The sequence below is a fragment of the Berghia stephanieae genome, chromosome 2 (assembly GCF_034508935.2).
Source record: "Berghia stephanieae isolate SIO BIC M18660-M18661 chromosome 2, UCSD_Bste_1.3, whole genome shotgun sequence".
NCBI lineage: Eukaryota > Metazoa > Mollusca > Gastropoda > Nudibranchia > Aeolidiidae > Berghia > Berghia stephanieae.
In genome coordinates, this window is record NC_088361.1 from 18,122,219 (window position 1) to 18,149,972 (window position 27,754).

General features: G+C 38.7%; 1 protein-coding gene across 4 annotated transcripts in view; it reads right to left on the reverse strand.

The window, feature by feature from the left end:
• Positions 1-9,194: 9,194 nt before the first annotated feature.
• The window catches only part of LOC144964420 (uncharacterized), a 64,830-nt gene continuing 46,270 nt past the window's right edge, over positions 9,195-27,754 (reverse strand). For 3 of the 4 annotated variants that reach the window (XM_078898657.1, XM_078898658.1, XM_078898659.1), the window contains exons 8-10: positions 23,707-23,808; positions 13,712-13,792; positions 9,572-13,128 (exon numbers count right to left, since the gene is read on the reverse strand). In XM_078898657.1, the coding sequence (XP_078754783.1) occupies positions 10,408-13,128; positions 13,712-13,792; positions 23,707-23,808 (2,904 nt within the window). In that variant the 3' untranslated portion in view covers positions 9,572-10,407. Of the gene's footprint in view, positions 13,129-13,711; positions 13,793-23,706; positions 23,809-27,754 lie in introns of all 4 variants that reach the window. The other variant, XM_078898656.1, reaches the window with a different exon arrangement.

Sequence of the window (27,754 nt, forward strand, 5' to 3'; positions counted from 1 at the left end):
ACATGTTAAATGTTGTTGTTGACCAGGGACCCCTTGTAAAGCGCTTTGAGCACATTTAGTGGATATTGCGCTATATAAAAGCTCAATTTAATTTAATTTAATTTGATTTAACGTCATTGTAATTTAAAAAAAGAAAAAGAAAACATCCAAATAAACAAAAATAACTACAAGACCCCAAAGAAAACAAAAGCAAACAAACCAACAGACAAGTACATGATCCATCTTCTCAAATCGTATTTTATTTTCTTCCCTTTTCTTTCTGGTTAATAATAACTTGAGCTTTTATATTTTAATATACAGTGTAATATTAATATCCACTAATTGTGCTCAAAGAGCTTTACAAAGGGTCCCTGACTAACAGCAACACGTATCAAGTAGAACGAGATATGACGCCTGTTAGTAGGCGATGTTACAATTTTTTTCTGACATAGAGCCAAAAATGTTAATGGCCAGGTACTCATTTTACATCTGAGTACGTTGAGAGAATGTGAATAAAGAGCCTTTTCCAAGGACTCAACTATGTGCCGAATGAGCCTTGAACCCAGGACATTCCGATCCGAAAACGAGCGTCATACCACTAGAAATGGAAACTTTATTTTAAAGCATCAATTGACACAAGAATTTCATTAGAGTTGTGAGAATTTGGAGGTTATAGTTATAGAGGGAATAATCCTCAAAGTCTCAACATGGGGAAAACAGAGTTAAGAGTTTTAGAAAACCACTCTTCGTTTGTTTTTCACACTAGTTAATAGGTAACTACCGGCCTGTACATGTTATTATATCTGCAAACAAATTTTGTTGGTAACATCAAATTGAATATAAAAATAAGAAGAAAAAAAAAACAAACAAACAATGTATTATGCCTTTTAGATCTTTCAGCTGCCTTTGACACCATTGACCATGACATTTTGTTAAGAAGACTAGAAAATACGTTCGGCATAAAAGGAATTGCCCTTAAATGGTTTACATCATATTTACACGATCGATGGCAGACTGTCGTGGTGAATGGTGTTCAGTCAGAACAAGTTTTACTAAATTTTGGAGTGCCACAAGGCTCTGTTCTTGGCCCTGTCCTTTTTACTGTATATATGCAGCCCCTTTCTAGTGTGATATCCAGATTCAATCTGAGTTATCATTTTTATGCAGATGATACGCAAATATATGATTCAGCACCCCTTAGTAATTTACAGTTCTTAATACAACGAATTACGAGCTGTTTTAATGAGATTAAATCTTGGATGTACCACAATAAGTTAAAATTAAATGATAGTAAAACTGAGATTTTAATGTGTGGAAGACCGAGTATCCTTAAACAGGCAAATAAATCACTAATTACTCTCGGAAATAGCACAATAGAATTTTCAAATAAAGCAAAAAACCTTGGCGTCATCATTGATAAAGATCTTTCCATGACAAGTCACGTGAATAACACCATACAATCTATGTACATAGAAATGAAAAAAATAAGCAAAATTCGTAATTTAATACCGAAGCATATAACAGAACTTTTAATTAATTCCTTGGTTTTATCTAAATTGGACTATTGTAACTCCCTTTGGGCGAATTTAACTAAAGACAAAATTAGCAAACTTCAGGTTGCTCAAAATAACGCAGCCAGGCTCATTGTACGCAATAACAAAAAATACCCGTCAGCAACTCTTCTTCTCCGTGAGTTACATTGGCTTCCTGTTGAAAAAAGAGTTGCCTATAAGATTTGTACTGTTGTCTACAAATCCCTAAGCACGAACAGTCCCTCCTATATTAAAGACCTTCTAAACATATATGTCCCCAATAGAAACTTGAGGTCAAGCAATGACCAATCAATCCTTGTCAAACCTAAGCCATTGCGTAAAATAGGTGAACAGTCTTTTCAATTTTCGGCCCCCCATTTTTGGAACTCTCTCCCGTCACACGTGAGATGCTCGGATTCGTTGACAACGTTCAAATCTCGCTTAAAGTTTTATCTTTTTACGTCATAATGTTGCAATATTATTTTCATATTTTGTTGTTGTTAAATTGAATTCGTATCACGTTTCCTTCACACTTGTCTCACTGTAATATGTTTTGTTTTATATCACTGTAAAGCGCTTAGAGCCTGTGACAACGGGGTAAAGCGCTATATAAATGCCATTTATTATTATTATAGACCACATAGCCGCAATAATATGCCGATAATGTCGTCTGTCCGATAATTGATGTGGATGTTTGGATATTTGGATATTTGGATGTTTGGATGTTTGGATATTTGGATATTTGGATGTTTGGATGTTTGGATGTTTGGATATTTGGATTTTTTGATCTTTGGATATTTGGATGTTTGGATATTTGGATGTTTGGATGTTTGGATATTTGGATGTTTGGATGTTTTGATGTTTGGATATTTGGATTTTTTGATCTTTGGATATTTGGACCTGCTCCACTCACTTTTCTGATGTTTGGATATTTGGATATTTGGATGTTTGGATATTTGGATTTTTTGATCTTTGGATATTTGAATATTTGGATGTTTGGATGTTTGGATATTTGGATCTTTGGATATTTGGATGTTGAGATATTTGAATGTTTGGATATTTGGATGCTTGGATATTTGGAGGGGTGGATGTTTGGATGTTTGGATGTTTTGGTGTTTGATTGTAGTGAATAGCAAATTAATCTCGTGTCAAGTGAGACAATGTTGGAATTAATTATAAGAAGATTGATGGAAAAGGTTCATTTAAAGGCTGGTTTTTCAAAATTCGTTGAGTCGATTTTTCTACTTTTTTTTTTTTAAATTACAATGACGTTAAATTAAATTAAATTAAATTGAGCTTTTATATAGCGCAATATCCACTAAATGTGCTCAAAGCGCTTTACAAGGGGTCCCTGGTCAACAACAACATTTAACATGAAGGACAGGACATGCCGCCTGTTAGGCGATATTACAATTTTTCGGACAAAGACAACGCTGTTAACGGCCAGGTACTCATTTTACACCTGAGTACGGTGAGAGAATGTGAGTAAAGAGTCTTTTCCAAGGACTCAACTATGCGCCGAGCGAGGCTCGAACCGAGGACCTTCCAATCCAAAAGCAAGTGTCATACCACTAGACCACATAGCCGTCTGTTGGTTTGTTTGCTTTTGTTTTCTTTGGGGTCTTGTAGTTATTTTTGTTTATTTGGATGTTTCAATGACGTTGTCATTGACAGAAATATTCCGCGCGAGTTTCCGTATAAAACCAAACCAATCCTTTACGTTACTTTTTCCCACCTGTTTTCAAAACCCTTTCGAGAACTCTCCATTTTGTATTCTCAATTTATTATTTTTTTAAAAATCCTATACGAACAAGTGTTTGAATACGATGTTTAACCCTTATTGGTATCTTGTTGACCTCGATGGATGAATGACCTCGTGCACTCAAGTCTTTCCGGTGTCCGGTCAATATCATTCAAATGTCCGATACAGGCCAAACATTATCATTATTATTATTACTGATTGTTGTTGTTGTTACTATTATTATCATCACCATCATTATCATTATTGTTGTTGTTGTTACTATTATTATCATCAACATCGTTATCATTATTATTAACATTATTATAATAATAATAACTATTATTATTATTATTATTATTATTATTATTATTATATCATTATTATTATTATTATTATATTATTATTATTATTATTATTATTATTATTATTATTATTATTATTATTATATATTATTATTATTATTATTATTATAGTTATTATCATTATCATTATTATTATTATTATTATTATTATTATTATTATTATTATTATTATTATTATTATTATTATCATTATCATCATCATCATCATCAATGTTTTACTGTAAATGTCTCATTTCTGTTTCCCCGGTCACGGCATGGACAACCATTTACGAGAGCTGCAAAAGGCTGTGTTCCGTTTGAAGGCGCCATAAATCATGTGGTGACAAGTCCCTGCTTTCATCCCTGTCACCTCTCACCACCCCACCACCACGCCCCTTTCCGCCCTGCATGGTCATAAAAAAAAAGTTATAGTTGTATTATTATCATTTCCTTTCATGGCAATTTTGCCGTACTCTTGAAAACCGCGTATTGAAAAATTTGGCCAGAAAACTCTTCCTTCAAATATCGATCGATTTAAATGACTCTCGTCTTGGCAAAAACTCTCAGACTTGAGACTTCGCGAAGTCTTTCTTCACTCCCAGGTTTGAAAGTTTTTGCCAAGATGGGGTCATGTAAATCGATCGATATTTGAAGGACGAGTTTTCTGGCCAAATTTTTAAATACGAGTTTTTCCAGAGTACTGTAAAATTGTTCTGCACCCCTTGACTCAGTTTTCAACAAGAGTTTACGGGAAATAACCAAGGGGAGTTACTCTGGAAAACGTGAATTTCATTAGACTACACAGCTCTGTTAAGTTTTGCAGCTATGTGGTCTAGTGGTATGACACTCGCTTTCGGATTAGAAGGTCCTGGGTTAGAGCCTCGCTCGGCGCATAGTTGACTCTTTGCTCACATTCTATCACCGTACTCAGATGTAAAATGAGTACCTGGCCGTTAACAACGTTGTCTCTGTCGGAAATTTTTTTTTGTATATTATCGCTCAACAGGCGTCATAATATCTCGTTCCACGTGTTACGTGTTGCTGTTGGTCAGGGACCCTTTGTAAAGAGCTTTGAGCACATTTAGTGGATAAGAGTTAAACGGCGCTAGCTAAACTGCCGTAACCTGGAAACACTATTCATTTGACCGTTTCCCTCCCAGCCAGGGCCAGGACAAAACCAAGTAATCTCATTCCAAGACAAAGAAGTGTGTATGTTTGTTTTGTTTATTTTTAAGGGTTTTACGGCGCTTGCAACACATTAAGGTCATATCAGCGCCAGTAAAAAAGAAGAAAATGGGATAGTAAAAAGTTCTAGAATTACAATTAAAGCACAAAAGAAAAAGTGAGACAAAGGGGAATTGGTTTAAATGTAGATTCCAAAATCACACTATCAAAGTACTAAGTTTGAGATCACCTAAAAGTCTCATCCAGACACAAGCACAGGTCCCAACTAAGAGGAAAACACTCAAATGTTTACAAATCATAAATAATATGTAAACAAAACATAATACAGTGCATAACAGAGAGATGATTTACAAGGAAAAAAATATCATCTTCCAAAACTATAACTATAACTATACATTCGACTGTTTCCCTCCCAGCCAGGGCCAGGACAAAACCAAGTAACATCATTCCAAGACGGCAGGAAACAATTAGAAAACGGGTTGGGGGGGGGGGGGGATAGAAGACACAGCATGTACCTCCTTGCCCACTACGGGAGGTCAGGAACCCCACCCAGAAGTGTGTATGTAACCAGTCCTTCGGAGGATCAAAACAATTAGAGAACAGATAGAGGGGGATAGAAGACACAGCATGTACCTCCCTGCCCACTACGGGAGGTCAGGAACCCCACCCAGAAGTGTGTATGTAACCAGTCCTTCAGAGGATCAAAACAATTAGAGGGGGATAGAAGACACAGCATGTACCTCCCTGCCCACTATGGAGGTCAGGAACCCCACCCAGAAGTGTGTATGTAACCAGTCCTTCGGAGGATCAAAACAATTAGAGAACAGATAGAGGGGGATAGAAGACACAGCATGTACCTCCCTGCCCACTACGGGAGGTCAGGAACCCCACCCAGAAGTGTGTATGTAACCAGTCCTTCGGAGGATCAAAACAATTAGAGGGGGATAGAAGACACAGCATGTACCTCCCTGCCCACTATGGGAGGTCAGGAACCCCACCCAGAAGTGTGTATGTAACCAGTCCTTCGGAGGATCAAAACAATTAGAAAACAGATAGAGGGGGATAGAAGACACAGCAAGTACCTCCCTGCCCACTACGGGAGGTCAGGAACCCCACACAGAGACCTAAGGAGAATTCCACCCGCCATCAAGTTAACGAAAAATAAAATGTCTTCATAAAAAAAAAATAATTTATTGCATCAACCAGTGTTGTAAACAAGGTAAACATAGTAAATCATCATAATAAACAATAACAAGAACAACGTTTGGATTCAATAATAGGAGTCAGTTGAAAACCATTGGACTATCATTAAATATTAGTAGAAAACCAAACACAATCATAATACAAATGTCAATATTAATTGTATGGTAAATGCAGTTCCCCGATTCGATCAGGTAACCTACATTGGGGGGGGGGGGGGGGGGGGGGGGGGGGGGGGGGGGGGGGGGGTTGTATTGAGACATCAAGCGACCGTTACGTACGCCAATAACAGACACGTATAACTATGTACGATGTTACGTCATGTCTGTGTGTCTTTCAATTTATAATTTATAAACATACTTTGACTACTTAACATGTAAGGTACAATTTGGAAAGAAAAGAACCTTCCCAATTCGCCCCCCCCCCCCCCCCCCCAAAAAAAAATTTTAAAAAATACATAAGCATTAAAAAAAATATATCATAAGCAAAACGTACATAATATGATTTTAGAAAATGGATTTCTATGATTCCCCCCCCCCCCCCCGCCCCGAAAAGACTAACAAAAAACACCTACACATACACATTCGCCACCCCTGCCCCTACCCATCCACACACACACACAAACTCTCGCAAAGTGGTGTGCAGCTATGCTTTGGGCAACAATTCCTTGAGACACGAACCGCTATCATCCGAATGTATTAATGATCAATACACGAGAAAAGGGGCCATTGTTTTTGTTTTTAAGGGTTTTACGGCGCTTGCAACACAAAAGGGGCCATTTTAACCGTTAAGAAAAAAGGAAAGTAAACAACACACAGTAAAATGACTAGCAATGAAAGATAGAATCCAACTACAAGCAATGTAGGAACCATGCATGGACGAGAACCAATCAAACGTCACACTGACGAATAGGAGTGATCGGTATTCCGATTGGCGTCCAACCGAGTGAACTATCACATGACATGATTTGTTGCTGTCCAACAATTGGATATTCCTTAACAAATTATGTCAACAGGCTACTTTGTTTATGAAAGTTGTAAACATAACCATGTGTCAAGCTGAACAAAATGACATATCGTGGTGTTAGATATTTCAAAAAAATGTGAACACTTTTCACTATGTAGGTCATTTTGAGCCCACAAGGCAATGTAACCAATGACCTCGAGCACACGGAAAGGTCATATAGATCATCCCCATTGGTCGGTTTTAAAGACAAAATTATTACGATTTAAACGCTTTATCAACCTTACTCGTAATGACCCTCATCTTGGCAACAACAACAACAACAACAACAACAAAAAACCCTCTCAAACCAGGTATTACGCGAAGTCTCCCTTCAGTCCCAGGTTTGAGAGTTTTTGCCAAAAATGAGGTTCATTGAAATCGACGGATATTTGAAGGGCAAGTTTTCAGATTCTGACCAAAACATGTTTTATTCCAGAGTAAGATATAGACCATTCACTGCATATTCCGAAAGGTCAATGGAGAGGATCACCCGGAAGTGTTATCAAGATGCATGACACTGTGCGTGGAGTTATATATAATGATACAAAGCTGCTAGAAGCTGTGGGCTGTCAAGAGTAATAAACAAAAATGAATATAAACAGCTTCTAAAAAAAGAACCAAAAATACCAAACACGGAACGTTTCGGGCTCAAAACACTTCCTCAGGAAAAAAAAATCCAAAATAAATATTTAAAAAAATAAATAAATTCCCTTTATACATCCCATAGGGGAAATATGTATTTAGGGTCTATTCCAAGGGAAGACTGGAATGACACAGGCGTCAGCCGTAGTGCAGCGCCGCAAATTGAACTAAGGCGAAGTGATGACTTGCTCAAGGCCACACAACACAGCGGCGAGTGATCGAAATCGGCACCTTTCGGGTACTAAGCAAAGACTGTACCGCTGAGCCACGATGCCCCGGATATAAATACTTTACTTTAAAAAAACAAAACAGTTGTTATTTTGTTCTTTTGAGATGCTGTTATATTCATTTTTTTGTTTTTTTTTGTTTAGTACCTTTGGAGTGTCGTTATAATGAAAGAATGAACATGAGGTAGATGGTGGGAATATGTGCAATAATGACATTTCCCTAGGTGTCCAAATACACGGGACAGTTTTAAAATCTTTAAGTACATATAATGAAACGAGTAAATGCCAAACGTCAAGTGTAGAAGATTGAACATAGAATAGCAATAATAATGATGATAATAATGACGATGACGACGATGATGATGATGATTAGAATGGAGAAATCAGGCGATCGCAATTTTCAATAACATGCTCAATGGAATTGGAAAACACTGGGCTGCCAATGGGCACAAACAAACCAGCAAAAACAAATGGAAAATTGTAATAATAATAATAATAATAATAATAATAATAATAATAATAAATTAACCAATCAATGAAATAAAATAAACCATATGACAAAAATCCAATCCAAAACGTGGTCCCCTTTACGTATCTAGTTAGCAATAAAAAAAAATGATGGAAGAGAATTCACGCGACACGTGACCTTAGTAATAATTGAATGAAGAAAACCCTTCCCAGAATGCATGAATTTCAATTGTTCTCATTTCGGCAGGATATCTTTCTCGTCATATATCGGACGATTCAAAATACTTTTGTTATATTTTTGTCAAAATACTTTAAACCTGAGCCTTCTTCAAGTCTCTCAGGTTGACAGCTTGAAGCACACGTGTCTTCTTGCTTGAGGCCCACCTGCCTACTTGAAAACCTAAAAATTGGTAGCTTTTAGTTTTAGGAGATAAAAATGGTAGCCACAAAAGTTAACTTTAAAAATCAACAATTTACCCTCAGATACCACTACAAAATCCTTATAATTATGTACTCTGGCATCAACTTTTATTTTCAAAACAGTTTTAATGACTCGGAAATGTTCATGGAGTCCTGAAATTGGAGCCACAGTTTCGTATTTCTACGACTTTTTCGTAGTACAAGGCAGGTCTGGATTAACTAACCCTATTTGAAGGCCAAGTGATTCAAACGTTTCTAGTTTGTTCGGGGTTTTACAGCAATTATATAAGGTCATTTCAGCGTCAATCGCAAATGACTCCATCCAAGATGGATAATGACAGACAGATCCCCCCCCCCCCCACCCACCCAAACCCCTTCGCCAAACAGGCTGGTTCTTATTGAAATTAAAGAATCTTATCCACGGGTATTACTATTACAGGAATCAATTGGATTATTTCTTTTATTTTTGAAGAAATCCTAGACCCAAAATGCAAAGCTGAGCTGTTTGACACCAAAGATATTGGAATGACCGTCAAAATAAAAACCCAGGCAGCTGTCAGCCCTGGTCACGTGTGATGTTATTTTCTCTACCATACACAGTTTGCTCTGTATACTTGAGTGGCATCTTAAGATGTGTCTCCACAGTCAAGCCATGTTAAGCATGGTCAGTGAACTGATAAATGACAAAGCTAGCAACTGTTAGCTCTGGCGTAGTCGTAGTGTCGTCACAATAAGAGGATATTGTAAAAACGTCCAATTCAAAACGAGCGTCTCTTACGGCTGAATTGAATGAAATGGAATTTTGTTTCCCTATTATTGGTCTGCTGGGGACTTCTAGTGAACATTGTAAAGTGAAATGGTGGAAATGCTCTATATAAATATGTAGATGTTCATGCCCCATCTTGCAAAAGACAGTTAAGTAGAGATTCAGACATTCTTGGGTCACAGGCATCCAGGGATAGATCTCACAGCAGCTTTTAATGCCTGCCTTGGGCCACAACAAGTCTCAAGCAGACGCCAGCAAAGAATCCCCAGCGAGATGGAGACTCAGATGATGGAAAATAATCCAATCGTTCAAACAGATGTGTTACAACAATGCATCTCACTGAAAAATTCACACACTAGCATCTAACGTGTGCGTGTCGTTTCTCTCACAGTTACGGTTTCTACTTCTAGCCAGACCTTTGGAAAAAAACAAGTCATCATTCGTGAACACCACTTGTATAGGAGTACAAAAATACTGGCACCATCCATCCATTCAAATCAGAAATAAATATGTATTGTAAAAAGGCTGCCATGCAAGCATCATGTAGGTCTGATTACTGACAGAGTCATCAGTGGGAAACCAATATGAACAAAAGAGTAAAAACTGGCACGTAAACAATGTAAATCCCAAAATGAATTGTGATTGATGACAGGCACTCCATGATGACATGAACTTTTTTTCTTTTTTCTTTGAAGCATCGCCATCATCATTGAAAAATATATGTCCTTTGAAGTCTATAACCTGATCATAAACATGACACACTTGGGGGAACAAGAATGTCTTAGGCATGCGTAGTAAAGATTGAACCTTGCTTCCTTCCAATACTATTTAATTTAAAGTGAAAAAAAAAAACACAGAAAAAAAACTTCCAAAAAACAAACTGAACAAGACATGAATTCGTCTACTTTACAACTGGGTGGAGTTCATGCCTCCCCACTGGATTGCTGGTTGTGGCAGTTAGGCCAAAGTCTTTGTCCCTGGTCACAAGATTCAACGGCTCATCTCCTCGACTCTGCTGACTACTCAAGGAAGTTAGATGGGGATGTTGAAGGTGGTGGTGGTGGCGGTGCATGAAAGGAGGACCACCACGGGGGTTCAGGAGTAAAGGTGGGGGGCGAAGATGCAATGCAGGATGGACACTTGCAGGCATTCCCAGAAAAAGGTTGCTGGGTGGGGTTGGTCTAGAGGAGACTGGGGCTGGTGTCATGCCAACTCCTGTCTCTTTTTTGATGTTGTAGCCAGGGTAGCCCGACATGATCTGGGATGTAGACAGCAACAAGGATGCTGGGTTGAATGGGGTCTGGGCTTGGGGCTGGGAGTGCTTAATATCAAAGCAGCCATTGCTGGGTTTTGGATTAGTCTGCTGCAGACTATTTTTCATTTGGCTGGAAACTGTTGTGTTTTGTAGACTGCCATTGGTTTGATTTTGTGTAGTAACTGTAGCATTTTGGACGGTAGATGTGTTGGAGCCCTGTGATGATGAAGTAGGACTATTTTGATTCTGTTGTAAAGTAGCCGACATCCGTTGATGCAGGGTGTTGGCAATGTCTGCAATGGTCTTCTGCTTGCACGTCTTCCTTGGAAGGCCTGATGAAGGAGATATGCTGGGAGTGGATGATGGTGGTGTTGTAGACTTGGTTGAGGCTAGCACCAGGGCTGGAGGGGGGGAAAGATGGCTTTTAATTGGAGTCTTTGGCTCGGATAAGGGAATATGTTTGTTGGGATTACATAACACATCTGATTCAAAACACATCGGATTGGGTGTGTCAGTAGACGTGTTTTGATTTGTGTTTTCAATTTTCACCTGAATCAATGGGCTGTGGGAAGTATTTTGATCTGACAAATGATGAGAGTTTGAGGTAGTCTCTTTAGAGGGATGAGCTAATGACAGTGATGAAGTTGAATATGAAGACGATGATAAAGATGAAGTGGATGAAGAGCTGAGCTGATGGTTGGAAGAGTCGGTGCCTTGTGTTTGGGATTGCTGACTGGGCACAGCAGCAGGAGTTGGTGATGCTGAGGCTGCTGGAGTAGGAGATGTGGCAGATGACTGGGCAGAGACTGCTTGTGTGGAGGACGATAATACAATTGTTGTTGATGATGATGTTGATGATGAAGATGATGCTGATGATGATGGCACGGAGATGCCAGAAAATGTAGTTGTTGTTGCAGTGCTGGGTGGTGTCGGGGCATACAAGGCTGTAGCACAAATCAAAGGAGGTGGTTTGGACGGTGAAGAGTTTGTGGTTGAGGTGTTGTTAGGGATGGAAGAAATGGAAGTAACTACACGGGAACCAGGGGGTGAGCTTAGGGACAGGGTGGACATTGTTTTGGCAATGCACTGATTATGACTTGAAGATGATGACGATGACAATGATGATGATGATGATGATGACAACGGAGTGTTGTTAGGAATAAAATTGGGTGTGAAGCCAGGACTCATTGGAGACAATATGGTGTGGGAGTTGGGCATTGCTGCTGGCAATGGCAATGAAATGCCTGCTGGAGTAAGACGAATGGTGGTAGACGCTAATCCAGTAGGACCAGTCTGGTTGTTGGTAATGCTCTGGAAATATCCGTTCACAAATGCTGGGTGAAGATTGGCTCCACCTGCTCTTGCAGTCTGGGTGGTGCTTGCTCCAGGAAGTACGGTGGACAGTGAGATGGGGATGAATGACACAGAAGGACTATTATTTTGGGGGTTTGGAGTAGAATTAGAGGAAGATGGGGTTTGCTGGGACAAAGTATGGCCGCCACCCACTCCAGCAGATGCTGAATTTCCAAGCTTAAATACCTTGGCCATTCTGAGAATAGGTTGCTGTTGCTGCTGGGTACTGCTGTTTTTGGGCACGTTGGGGGAGATGGCAAGTTTCTTTGCAGGGGCAGGGGCTATGAGGACTGGTGTGCTTCTACTGGCATGTCTTTTACCCAAAAGACTCTTTTTGTTTCCCCCTCTGGAGGATTGTTTATTCAGATTTGCAAAAGCAACAACCACAGGTTTACCCACTGGAGCTATTGATGTTGAAGGCTTGTTGTCCTTGGACGGAGACATAAACTGTTGTAGAGAAACTTGAACTGATTCTTGCTGTTTTGCTTTGGATTTCACTTCGGGATTAATGGTGCTCTCTCTCTGACTGACTGTTGAAGCTAAAGGTGTTAATTTTAATTTCTTAGCAGGTGGTGAAAGCAATGGTGGAGGCACAGAAGACATAGAAGACATGGGAGTGTCCATGGCTGGTTTCAGCACAGGTTCTACTTTGATTGAAGAAGATTGAGCCATTTCTTTTGCAAACAATGATGATGATGATGATGATGATGATGACGATAATGACGCTGGGAGTGAAGCCGACACTGACGGTAACGTGGCTGATGTTGACAAAAGAGAAGGAGATGGCAAAGACACGATTGGAGTTGAAAGTGAGGTAGTTGTTGTGGTGGCAATTGCAACACAGTTGATTTTGTCATGCTCAGAAATGGGCGGCGTTAGCGGCAGTGATGGTGAAGAAGGCGGCTGGCGCCAGCGGATGCCGGTGGAATGTGTAAGCCTTGGGACCTCCTCTCCAAACGCCACTTTTTGCATGGTCATCTCGTACATGGAGAAGTAGAGCTTGAGGGGGGATTTCTGGGCAAATGGAGGAAAATCATCACATATGAACAATCTTTAAAACTTGATACAAGCCTGTCTTGTAACTATATTTCTCGTCAACAGGATTAATATGTCTATTTATCTAATTGCATTGTGAATGGTTTAAAAAAAAAAAACCCAATTAGTTTCGTTTCTCCAAAGTCTGATTCGTTGTATTTAACATTTCATTGATTTTTATTTTGTTTTCATTCATTAATTAAATAAACTGACTTTACTTCTTACTTAATGTTTTCTACAGGCAAATACCTCATCATATAAACTTTAAACCTGAGTTTAAAACTTTCAAAAATAAATAAATTAATAAATAAAATAATAACAATACTACTACTATGACTAATACTACTACTACTACTACTGCTACTACTACTACTACTACTACTACTACTACTACTAATAATAATAATAATAATAATAATAATAATAATAATAATAATAATAATAATAAATAGTAATAGTAATACTAATAACAATAACAACCCAAATCCATCTCCATCCCAAGCACTCTATCCTTGATATCAAGTGTATACATATATTACAGTAGACAGTGTCAATCCCTCACCCTTCTCCAATTGTAACTGAGGGCCACATCACCCAGAGAGTAGCTGTCACGTAGAGGATCGTCATTGTAAAACATGTCAATCTGGTCAAGGAAAAACAACAGCAGGACCATTAGGTATTAAATACAATAGGATTCAATAGGCTGATGTCACATCCGCCCAGCAACGAGCAGCTTGGTTCTAAACAAAAGAAAATCGGTCCTTTTTATTCTTCATACTGGCTACAAATTTTTCACATGTCATGTGATCAGCATGTAAAAAAGTCAAAACATGATCAGATTTATAATATAATATATCCTCTGGATACACTTTTATGCTCGTCGGAGAAGTAGTATTTCATATGAGCGTCCGCCATTGTTAAGATAATTTAGAACTAGTTACTAAGTTACTTTGCGTCATTACAAGGGAAGTGACGTCACGACTGTTTCAGGCTATTTCTACTACTACTACTACTACTACTCTCTATCTCTGTCTCTCTCTCTGTCCCTTTCCCTTTCTCTGACCCATCAACATTGTGTCTACTATGTGGTGTGTGTGCGCGCGCGCGTGTGTGTGTGCGCGCGCGCGTATCAAATTACACTAGCAACCACATACATTAAACACGTTAAACTGTGTAATGTACATTAAATGTATTGAATACAACTCTTGGATTCTTATAAATAGATGACAAAGGAAACCAATCGTTGGGTTATTGAATAGACATATAATATATAATAAACATTTCCCTCTAAATCAAATACTGAAAAATTCCCCAAAACAGGGATCAGCAAACGACCAAACAAAATCGTCAGCACTTGTATGCTTGTGTGGATTGGGGGGGGGGGGGGGCAGTTGGGAGTAAAGAGAGAGAGACAGAGAGAGAGAGAGAGAGAGAGAGAGAGAGAGAGAGAGAGAGAGAGAGAGAGAGAGAGAGAGAGAGAGAGAGAGAGAGAGAGAGAGAGAGAGAGAGAGAGAGAGAGAGAGAGAGAGAGAGAGAGAGACGTACGGGCGGACGATCCAAAAACATGAAAACCAAATTCAATGAGAAATGTTGACACGACCCAGTTTTGAGGGAAGCCATTTTTATCATATGTTGACATCCCTTCACGATCAGGCCAGGTGTGGACCAATCACTGCTGTGTGAATGAACGCTGAGACACACCGATAACAAACTCGTATGGTTTAATCTTTGAAAAAATTGGTCATTTTATAATATAACAACAAGAGGATATGCAAGAACAACAAAATGAAGAGGACTGCAGTAATAATAATAATAATAATAATAATAATAATAATAATAATAATAATGACGTCAAACTACAAGGCTACGACCACCAATAGAAAATCAATCATTCTCTTCAATTCTACAGTTGTACAAGCGTGACCCATCACCTCCAAACGGTATGATATCGGACGGACCCCTGCAGATCCCATCAAATCACTGTCTTCAATTCTACAGTTGTACAAGCGTGACCCATCGCCTCCAAACGGTATGATATCGGGGTGACCCCTGCAGATCCCATCAAATCACTGTCTTCAATTCTACAGTTGTACAAGCGTGACCCATCGCCTTCAAACGGTATGATATCGGAGTGACCCCAGCAGATCCCATCAAATCACTGTCTTCAATTCTACAGTTGTACAAGCGTGACCCATCGCCTCCAAACGGTATGATATCGGGGTGACCCCTGCAGATCCCATCAAATCACTGTCTTCAATTCTACAGTTGTACAAGCGTGACCCATCGCCTTCAAACGGTATGATATCGGAGTGACCCCAGCAGATCCCATCAAATCACTGTCTTCAATTCTACAGTTGTACAAGCGTGACCCATCGCCTCCAAACGGTATGATATCGGAGTGACCCCAGCAGATCCCATCAAATCACTGTCTCCAATTCTACAGTTGTACAAGCGTGACCCATCGCCTCCAAACGGTATAATATCGGGGTGACCCCTGCAGATCCCATCAAATCACTGTCTTCAATTCTACAGTTGTACAAGCGTGACCCATCGCCTCCAAACGGTATGATATCGGAGTGACCCCAGCAGATCCCATCAAATAACTGTCTTCAATTCTACAGTTGTACAAGCGTGACCCATCGCCTCCAAACGATATGATATCGGGGTGACCCCTGCAGATCCCATCAAATCACTGTCTTCAATTCTACAGTTGTACAAGCGTGACCCATCGCCTCCAAACGGTATGATATCGGAGTGACCCCAGCAGATCCCATCAAATAACTGTCTTCAATTCTACAGTTGTACAAGCGTGACCCATCGCCTCCAAACGATATGATATCGGGGTGACCCCTGCATATCCCATCAAATCACTGTCTTCAATTCTACAGTTGTACAAGCGTGACCCATCGCCTCCAAACGGTATGATATCGGAGTGACCCCAGCAGATCCCATCAAATCACTGTCTTCAATTCTACAGTTGTACAAGCGTGACCCATCACCTCCAAACGGTATGATATCGGAGTGACCCCTGCAGATCCCATCAAATCACTGTCTTCAATTCTACAGTTGTACAAGCGTGACCCATCGCCTCCAAACGGTATGATATCGGAGTGACCCCAGCAGATCCCATCAAATCACTGTCTTCAATTCTACAGTTGTACAAGAGAGAGAGAGAGAGAGAGAGAGAGAGAGAGAGAGAGAGAGAGAGAGAGAGAGAGAGAGAGAGAGAAGAGAGAGAGAGAGAGAGAGAGAGAGAGAAGAGAGAGAGAGAAGAGAGAGAGAGAAGAGAGAGAGAGAGAGAGAGAGAGAGAGAGAGAGAGAGAGAGAGAGAGAGAGAGAGAGAGAGCAGTGAAGAGCAGATCAGAAGGACATAGCGTGTAATTTCCAAAATTGCAAGGGCTTCGATTTTCTGTAGAAGCAAATCAGGGAATTCCCGTGACTGGTGGCACCAAATTATCAGATCTCCCAGACGGAATACATCTCACAGATCACCCAATCCGCATCTCCTCCTCTTCCCCACCCACCTTCACCCAAACCCACTTTTTGCCAATCTCTCGCTCGTTTCATTCAACGTTCAAAAACATTCTGTATCGGTATGTCGTCTGCGCAGACTTATTTGTATTAGACCGTAGCCATCGTTAACTTATAGCCTGACATAAGAACTCTCGAGGACTTTCAGTTTGACGTCATTTTTTTAAGGTTTGTGCAGCGTCTAGTTGAGTTGTCGTTAGTAGAGCTCAAGGAAACAAGTGATTCTAATTGGTCGAACTGTTGAATACAACTCACGAATGTTTGCTTTTGTAGATTAAGTAGTATAGTAGTATTAGTAGTAATAGAAGTAGTAAGTAGTAGTATATGTTAGTAGTATATGGTAGTAAGTATAGATATAAGTAGTTATAGTATATAAGTATAGTATATTGTATAGTAGATATATAGTATATATGTAGTAAGAATAATTATTATAGTATGTAGTATAGTATATGTTATGTAGAGTATAGTAGTATAATAATGTAGTGTAGTATAATAGAGAGGAGAGGAGAGGAAAGATGATGATGATGATGATGATGATGATGATGACGACGACGGCGATATAATAGAGGGAGACAGATAATAACCCATATAAATCTTGCTTATCTAATAATGAAAAAAAAATACGAAGAGCTGGAGATAGACAAGCTCTCATCATAAAACTGTCTTTTTAAAATGATCTAGTTTGAACGACCTGTGGTAATTTCTTTCTTTCCCGACCCTCCACTATGGCTATGGCTATACCAAACTGCCGTGAACTACTGTTTGTCTGTCGACTGTGCCAGCGCTACTACGACCGTCTGCTCACACTAAATAGCTATTTGTAGCACACACAAGCATAAAATACAAATCCGTGCAGACTCATCGACAGTAGTCAGACAGGCGCAAATGATATCTTCCACCCCCCCCCCCCCCGCCCCCTCACCACTCTTGCCCATTTTAATATTCTCACTGCCCTTTCCTTTCCCGATCTTAAGAAGAGAGAGAGAAAAAAAATGAAATCTTTTCGGCTTATCGAGTCGTTTAAGGTGAAGACGAAGTGGGTCTTGCTTGCTCTCACAGCTCTCCAGTCTGAACAAATAGAAAACACAGGACTAACTCACTGGGAAAGAGATATATAGGTTTTAATGGAAGGTGGTGGGAATGCGAGGAAGGGAAGAGGGGGGGAAGAGTGAGTGGCGAGGATGGGGTTGAATATAGATAGATAGTTTATGACGATGAGGCTCACCGTTTTTCCTACTGTGGCAAAATAGATGATGATGGTCGCGGTTGGGGGTATCTGTGATTGGATGCCGAGCTATCAATGGTGTGTGTGTGTGTGTGTGTGTGTGTGTGTGTGTGTGTGTTGTGTGTGTAATGCGAGAAACCAGATAGATTCAATAAGGTAGGATAGTGAAATAATAAAGGTAATCGTAATAAGGAATTGAACCAAGTCTGGCATGTTGTCGTACAATAAGTCGCGTTCAACCCCACACCACGCGAAAGTTATTCGAAAAAAAAAGGTTATTCTCTATTGTCTTGCACTTTTCTACTCACTTCATATCTTGTGTTACCACATAAGTGTCTGCTCACTCACTTTTCTGTCAAACTTTGGATTACACATATAATGTAGAATCTGAGCTCAACGAAACACTGTATACAAACAAAGAGGTTTGCTTACCTGGAAACATCCCCAAATTAAACAATTGCAAAAACTGTTACTCAACATCCATCGATTAAATTACCTCATCTTGGGCCCAAATTTCAAAAGCTGTCTCAACATCGATCGATTAATGACACTCTCGGGCAATTTGTCAAACTTCTCAAACATCGATCGATTTAAATGACCCTCATCTTGGCCAAATTTGGCCAGAAAACTTGTTCTTCAAACATCGATCGATTTAAATGACACTCATCATGGCCAAATTTTGCCAGAAAACTTGTTCTTCAAACATCGATCGATTTAAATGACACTCATCTTGGCCATATTTTGCCAGAAAACTTCTTCAAACATCGATCGATTTAAATGACCCTCATCTTGGCCAAATTTGGCCAGAAAACTTGTTCTTCAAACATCGATCGATTTAAATGACACTCATCTTGGCCAAATTTTGCCAGAAAGCTTGTTCTTCAAACATCGATCGATTTAAATGACCCTCATCTTGGCCATATTTTAAAATTTGGGTTACTCCAGAGCACGGCAGAGTTATGAAAGGTCAATATTCTTCTGATCATAAGACTAAGATCTCTCTCTCTCTCCCTCTCTCTCACTCCCCCCATATCCATCCGCCTGACAGTAAGTAGAGCTGCCTGGGGAAGTTAAGGGGGGAGGAGGCGGACTAGTTTGACCCCGTGACCCCTAAGATGACTTACTGGTGTCAAACCAGTCGATGTCAACCTCCCCCCGCCCCGCCAAGCCTCCATCCAATCAGATTCAAGGCCAAGACAGCCAGACACACCAATGATGCAGGCAGGACCTCGGCTGGAAACTCCTCTGGACTACGATACCATTCCCCCCTTCTTATTCCTCTCATTAGATCAATAGAATATTCCGTTTTCCATTACAGTAATGAGACCGGATTGGATGATTACCAAATTAAAGCACATCCTATAATACTGCCGTACTCTGGAAAAAAAAAATTTGGCCAGAAAACTCGTCCTTCAAATATCGATCGATTTAAATGACTCAAGTCTTGGCAAAAACTGTAAAACCTGGGACTTCGGCGAAGTCCCGGGTTTGACAGTTTTTGCCAAGACGAGAGTCATTTAAATCAATCGATATTTGAAGGACGAGTTTTCTGGCCAAAATTTTTTTTATGTGTTTTTTCCAGAGTACAGACCAAAATTACTCCGCTCATTTTTTCTGGATAAATATTCACCCCATATATCGGAGCTTACTCAACGTCTCAATCTTCTCTCTTGTTACAATATTATTAATATGTTTATGTTGAGAAGAGAACTCACTCATACTCATTAGACTGTATAACTGCAGGCTCGCCTACAAACGTTCGTGGTGTTTGCGAGTTGATGACCTCTCATGACCTCAAGAACTTGCGAGAGGAGCTGCTCAGGAAATTTACTAGGTTAGAAACAACCTTTGTTTGGAGTTGGGTTGTGGATGGCGTTGATTGTAAAGCGTCCCACTCGTGGCCAGGCGGTGGTGCCGTAACAATTCCAATCCTTTTGCCACAAATTATTTATTCTCTATTATTGTATTTTAGTACTTTCAAACTCACTTCATTTCTCATTATAACATTATTATATTGACCTGTATTGCTAACCGAAGCATTACCACCGCGGTTTGAGAATCAACCCTGAGACTTTTATTTCATACTGAAAAGTCCTCAATACAGTTTATTCATTACGCCCTGTATTGTTACCCATCACTATTTCCTTCATTTACTTCATTTCGTTCTCATTTGCATAACTTTTGTTTTTTATGTCAGGAAAGAAGTAAAATCACAATTTCCAATACCCCCCTCCCCCTCCCAAAAAACAAAAACAAAAACAGAACAAAACAAAAAAAAAAAAAAAAGAACAAAAAAAAAATCCAAAAAACCAAAACTAAACAATATAAATAACCAACTAAAACTGTACCAAACACTGTAAAATCAGGTGTTAAAGACTACACACAATGACGACCAACGAGGACGCAGCGACTTACATTAGTGAAGACAACGACACGACGATAATGAGGTCGATAACAAATTATACATTCAATACATTAGGGGTAGGGGGGGGGGGGGGGGGGGGGGATTGAACTGAAACGAAAACCGATACCATCATAATCTGTCATCGACCAAAACCAACACAGATGGACAACTGACTCAACATTCACTCCGACTATGACCAGTCTTGCCCAATGTACAATGTTGCTATTGATATCAATGTGCTATACGTTTTATATTTGTAACTTTTGTATGTTCATTTGTAACGTGCATTGAGCATCACAGTGATGAAATGCGTGATATAAATGCAATGTATTATGATGATGATGATGATGGTGATGATGATGAATGAATGAACGAATGACTATTATTTCAAAAATAAAGCATAATAATGTGAGCTGTGTGTAATTGCAGACCTGTCAACCCTTCACATTCCAAAAGTGGAATCAGAACGCTTGAAAATAGGAATTTGAGACAAAAATAAAAATTTCACATTTTTAACACCCCCCGCCCCCTCCCATCAAACCTTTTTTTAAATTCTTCTTACAATTATAATCATTTCAACATCGGAATTTTAGAGACAATGGCGGAATAGTACAAAAAGGAAGAGTGAAAATAAGAAAGATTCCACCAAAAGCGGAAGGATTGGCAGGTATGTAATTTATTATCAAAAGTATTTGTTTTGTTTTGCTCTTATTGTTTTATTTTCATTTTCATTTTTTAAAAAAATATCTTTGAAATGAAAAAAAAATGAAAAAAAAACCAAAAAAACTTGAGCTTTTATATAGCGCAATATCCACTAAACGTGCTCAAGGCGCTTTACAAGGGGTCCCTGGCCAACAGCAACACATAACATGTAGGACGAGACATGACGCCTGTCAGGCGATATTACAAATTTTTGGGACAGAGACAACAGGCGATATTACAAATTTTTGGGACAGAGACAACGCTGTTAACGGCCAGGTACTCATTTTACACCTGAGTACGGTGAGAGAATGTGAGTAAAGAGCCTTCTCCAAGGACTCAACTATGCGCCGAGCGAGGCTCGAACCCAGGACCTTCCGATCCGAAAGCGAGTGTCATACCACTAGACCACATAGCCGCATATATATATATGAACCAAAGACAACATACATAAATTATTGTCTCACCATCGAAATACAGACTGACCACTGCATTAATTTAACCGACTGGACCTCTCTTTTGATCTCTCTGATACTAAATAGCTATTGATTTCCACCGTGCCAAGTAATACAGGCAATACAGGCAGGGACAAAAGATTGAGCTGAGAGAACTCACGCACAAAAGAACACATACACACACACACGCGCGCGCGCAATAACTGCTTTGTGCAGACGTATACCACAACCCTTCTGATCCAGAGCTGCCAACAAAAAAAAATGCCAGCGGATCGAAAAAACGACAATATTTTTCAAAAAAAAAAAAAAAAAAAACACCCCCCCCCCCCCCCCCCCCCCCTCTCCAGAATTGTAACTTCAGACTCAGAATATTATACTATTACATTAAAGAAATGAAAGAAGGGAAAAAAAGGCCTTCTAATGACTCATACATCAGTTTAGATGATTTACAGCTTGTATTTATACACTACAAATGTTCAGTTACAGTACTGCCCAATCAAAACAGAGAACACTCACAGATTACTTTGACAGAGCAAATGCATTCAAAACTGTTTTGAAAGTTCCCAAACATTCAACGTTTGTTATGTTCGATGGCAGGACATTCCAGTCATTTTATTATTGAAGTTCAAGGGAAAATCACTACAAAAACTAAATTCAACAACTGTTAAAATTAAGTTATATTACTTGTGTAAACATCACTACACCAAAAGAAGAAAAAATGAAATGTAACAGAAAAAACAAAAATAGCCCGAAAAAAGCAACAAAATAAAAAACAAAACAACAAACAATAACCCCCCCCCCCCCCCCCCAAAAAAAAACAAAAAAACAAACCCGGATATTTCTACATAATCTAAACATCCTGTGAAAATGTCCACGGAAAAAAAAAAAAAAAGTTGGCAACTCCGCTGACCATAGCAGTATGTCGTGATAATAGAAGACGGGGGGAATTGGCAGCAAGCAACAGCCCAGCCCGCCCATCATTGATATTTGGTGCCATATCGACTCGCCTCTCTTTGATCTCTCAATCGACTGGACTGGGTGTGACGCTAGTCGGTGGTCATTCAGGCACACTCATTAGCTGGATAGTCTCTCTCTCTCTCTCTCTCTCTCTCTCTCTCTCTCTCTCTCTCTCTCTCTCTCTCTCTCCTAAGAACCTATGTATCTATCTGTTTATCTCCTATATTTAATTCTCAATCACTCATTCACGTTGCCCTCCCCCCCCCCCCCCCCCCCCACCTCCGTCCCCTCTCCTCTCGCGGCGCGAAGCAGTGCCTGCTCTCTCCCAAGGCAACAGGGCGACTAGACACTGCTGTACTCTAGAAAAACTCATGTTTAAAAATTTGGCCAGAAAACTCGTCCTTCAAATATCGATCGATTTAAATGACTTTCATCTTGACAAAAACTCTCAAACCTGGGATTTCGCGAAGTCTTCAGCACACCCAGGTTCGAAAGTTTTTGCCAAGGTCAGGGTCATTTAAATCGATCGATATTTGAAGAACGAGTTTTCTGGCCAAATTATTAAATATGGGTTTTTCCAGAGTACGACAAAAGAGGAGCAGAGAGAACCTGTTCCCAGTTCCTATGCATTATTCATTCCTTCTTTCCTGTCACAGCCGTGGCTGTTACTGTAATGGCCGGGCTTAATTGAGGCTCTTGGCCGTTATCAAAATACCACTGGGCCTAAAGGGCATCATGGGCCATGCATCCATTGTTTGTGGCAGGGTGGACGCTTAGTAGTTACTATAGAATGATGATGCAGCTCACCGTACCACAACAACGTCACTACTAGTATTTTCTGAATTTAAAAATTCACCCCATATACCGTAGCATGATCGGTGTCGCAATTGTTTCTATGTTATATATTTGTGTTGAGAATACTGGCTATTGACCTTAATTATTGCTGGCCAAACTAACTTCGCGGGAGGTTGTGTGTGTTAGACCCTCGATCTCCAGTAGTCGGTGAGAGAGAGCTCTAGGAATGACCTGAGTTTGATACGATTTTTTTATTTTTTTTTTATCCTGGATAGCTCATGCGGTAGAGTCACGCTCTCACCGGCCATTTTCTGTAATATTTTCTTAGAATTTTACCAATTCAATAGGCTGTGAAACAAAATGAATATTTATTTTTTTTTATTTTTTTTTTCGGCGGAGCGAAATTGCCGGAAATGCCGGCAAATTTACAGGCCTGTGATATCACCGCGCAGCGTTACTATTTACGGGAAGGGGTAGATAGATACACATACCTTGTAATTGGGTGGAAGGTCGTACTTGAGTCGAACCAACTTTTTAATGTGTTTTATACAAACAGCCGCTTTACACTGGAAGTAATGCATGTGGGTGGAGTCCTGATGGGTGGAAGGGGGGGGGGGTGGAGAAAGGATAGAAGACACAGATATTGATAATGGTGATGATATGGATGTTGTTGCTTTTGATGTTGATGATGAGATGATAATGATGATGATAGTGGTGGTGGTGATGATGATGATAATGATGATGGTGGTGGTGTTTATTTAATGATGGTAGTGGTGTTGATGATGGTGGTGGTGGTGGTGTTATTGATGGTTGTTGTGGTGGTGAGGCTGGTGGTGGTGGTGAGGTAGGGTAAGAGAGTAAGCCTATGCAAAAGGTTATCTAAGAAATTTGGTGCAAAACTGTCAATTATATATATCAGCAAATGGGTTTAGTGAGTACATAGTGCAGGCATATCAGTTAAGCTTGGTCAGTGCATGACACGTGTGGGCAGTTTTATGTCCAAGCTATTTGAGACGCATGACACGTGTGCGCAGTTTTATGTCCAGGTTACTTGAGACCGTTTGTGTCAAAGTTACTGGACAGGTTATCATGTTGAGTACTATTTAATCAATCATTCTTAAATTGGTTTAGGGGTGTTGAAACAGGTGAAAGGGGCATTTATCAAAATAATGTTATATCATAAAAGGCGGGTTTAACATCAATATGTAGGAATTGACGTTTCAGGTTTGATTATGATTTGGTCTTACTCTTAGGGGTTGGATTATAGACTGACAGGGAACTGTCAATAACTGCAAGGGGGCGTGGAAACAATGGAACTGTGGGTAAAATTTTGATAGGGATAAAAGAGGATGTTTGGAGGAAAACGAGAGGATTCTGATTCTACCTTAGGATTCTGATTCTACATTAGGATTCTGATTCTACTTGACCATGAGTTGCACACTTTAAACCTTTTGTGCTCACCATCATTTATTTGCTTTTACGGACTTAGAAATATTCCACGTATATTGAAAATGGTTACTTAGGCAAACTGACTTTACATGTGGACTGATTTTACGGATTTGGAATTTATGAAACTGATTGAATTATGACAATGCTATTTGATTTGGATTTGGAATTTATCATGATTTGGATTTTGAATTTATCACAAACAAATAAAACTGTAAGAAATGAAACTTGGAATCTGGACTTTTATTTGAATGTCTTGATGTTGTGCATTCAATTATCATCACCGGCCCCTGAACTCTTTCGTCATTATTAACATCTACAACACGACGCAAAGGATAATACTACCATCTATGAAAAACACCACTATGCGATCATAAGCCATTACATATGTGTGCAACTACCCCACATTATGTATCTAATTTGGTGTCGTGAATCAGGATTCTTATATATCTTCATTTGGAGCCGTGATACCAGGATGTAAAGATGTTGTCATTCCGAACCATGGATACACGAGAAATGTATATTGTTGCCGTGTTAACATCTATTGAAGTTTTTCTGAGACTCGAATTTTGAAGTGAATTATTGTGAACAGATAGGAAAATAGTTTTATTTGGGAAAGAAAATGAATATCAATTTTGAAGGTGAAGTAGTGGAATTATTTTGTATTGAAATATGAAAAAAAAAATATTGAAATTTTAGATGATTCCTAAAATTCTGACAAAAGACGATATTTAAAAAAATAAATAAATATACTAAATAATATTTAAATTAAGAGTCACAGATAGAAAAGGAAATTAAAAAAAAATATAGATATATAGGGCAATATAATATATTCAAAAAGTGAAAACAATATATTATAGAACGGCAAAATAATAATAATAATAACAATAATAATAATAATAATAATAATAATAATAATAATAATAATAATAATAATAATAATAATAATAATAATAATAATGCATTGATGCTATACGTATTTTATTTAATTAAAAAGAAGAGAGGGAGAGATGAAAATAAAAATTGCAGAATTTAAATGAATATTTTAGTGCGTTTTATTTTTCAAAATAAATGAAAATGCGTTTACTTACAATCAAGCGTTTCGGAATAGATCTTCGAATATTAATTTGTACCGTTAATGGCAATGTTTTGTTAATATCAGTAACAAAGATGTGTCGATTTTTATTTCAATTTTGTATGTTACTGTTGGAATTACATAGACAGTTGGTCCATTATTTAATGTTGTTACGTTTTTATTTTCTGTCAAAATGACTCAAGAAGATGATGGCAATAAAAACACGTACATTATAAGTTTTGATAATTGAAAAATGTCTTATGGTATTTGTTGTTATATTACAACATCATTGGTTATATTTTTCTCCCGTCAATAGGGATGAATTGGTAGGTTGATATTGACTCTTTGAGATTCATGGGTTCATGGCAAAGAGCAAAGTTTTATATCTGTTTGTATTCTTGGTAATAAATGTGTGGTTAACGCAGCCAAGTAATCGACAACAGAGCTTATTTACTTGTGTAATGAGACATGGCGTTATAATAGATTACATAAGACATTTGGATTTTATCACTGGAAATTAAGTTGAAATGATTTATGCGGAATATGAGTCAATCGTTGTTTTGTTTAGTTTTGTTTTGAAACGCGTTTCGTCGTGATTTTTAAAAGGAGACATATTCTCATAATAACGGAATAACGGACTTTTGGTTTAAAGTCGGAGAACAAATAAAATGACGGAGTATTAATTATTATGAAAGACTATTGTCTTGTAATGGGAGTTAAAATGTTATTACGGAAGAATAACAAAATATTGAAAATGCATTATCATGTCATGTGAGCTGATAATATTTGTGACACAAGTGGTTAACTTGTTAAGAATCAGCGAATTATAAGTAACCCATACGGTAAAATGCTGTAAATGACGGGTAAATAAGCGCAGTGATGTAAGACGCGGTAATTAAAGTGCACACGGTTTAAATTACGAGACGCAGGAATGAGGCGTTCGGGAATATTTTATTTTGCGTTTGATTAAAGCGCATGGTTGAACATTATGAAATGATGCAGAAGGCGGAGAATTTTTATAAATACGATGCGCGTGGTTAAAGCGCACACATTTATCAATGCTATATTAAGAGGCGCGAGATAACGTCGCAATGAGTTATATGAATATTTTTATAAGCCGAGGGCAAAGGCGCGAAACATTGAATTTTTATTGACCAGAGTGTATATCGTTTCTGTGAATATTTTGATTATCATATTTTTCTCCTATAGATTTGCTGTTGTAATTGTAATCAATATTTACTGCGTGGTTTGAATTTAACATTTATATCATACAATGTGTAACTGAGTTGAAGAAGAAGTTATGTTCAATTGTCAAATCTTAAGTGTGTAATCAGTCAGCAATAAATTGAAATGGTAGGAAGTGCTACGATAACACCAATAATAATGATAAAATAAACAAAATCATATTTCATTAAATTAGGGATTTTCTAAGGGGAATAATTCGAGTTAATCAAAGGCAGAAGTAGTGTTTGCACTAAAACATGATACAGTCATCACGAAAGAGGACACTTGCAACCATCAGTCATAACGGGAACGCTGATGACAACGACAGAGGCAACTCAAACACAGCCACAACAGAGGTCTGGAAATGTCTTAATCCCTTTGGTCTATCCACGAATACCTTGAAATGGAGTAAACATATCGACAAAACACTACGTCATTGATACGTCCAGAATCAACACAATCTACAGACTACAAACTACACAGCAACCTCAAATTACATCGTACCTTCCAACTTATACAAACTTGACAGAATTTATAAAATAATATCTGTATCAACACAGATTTCTTCCATGAACCATTTTATATTTACATTCTTTATTGAACAATTGGATTACTTGTATTTACTTCTACGACAACAATACCCAACGATGTACGATGTCAATAATTACATAAACGTTCAAGATACGATTGTTTTTACAAAAATGATGTCCAATTGTGAACAATACTACTTCCTTCATATGCAGTGGTGAGCGTATTCAAATTTAAACTTATGTCAATATACAAGTGTGCAGCAC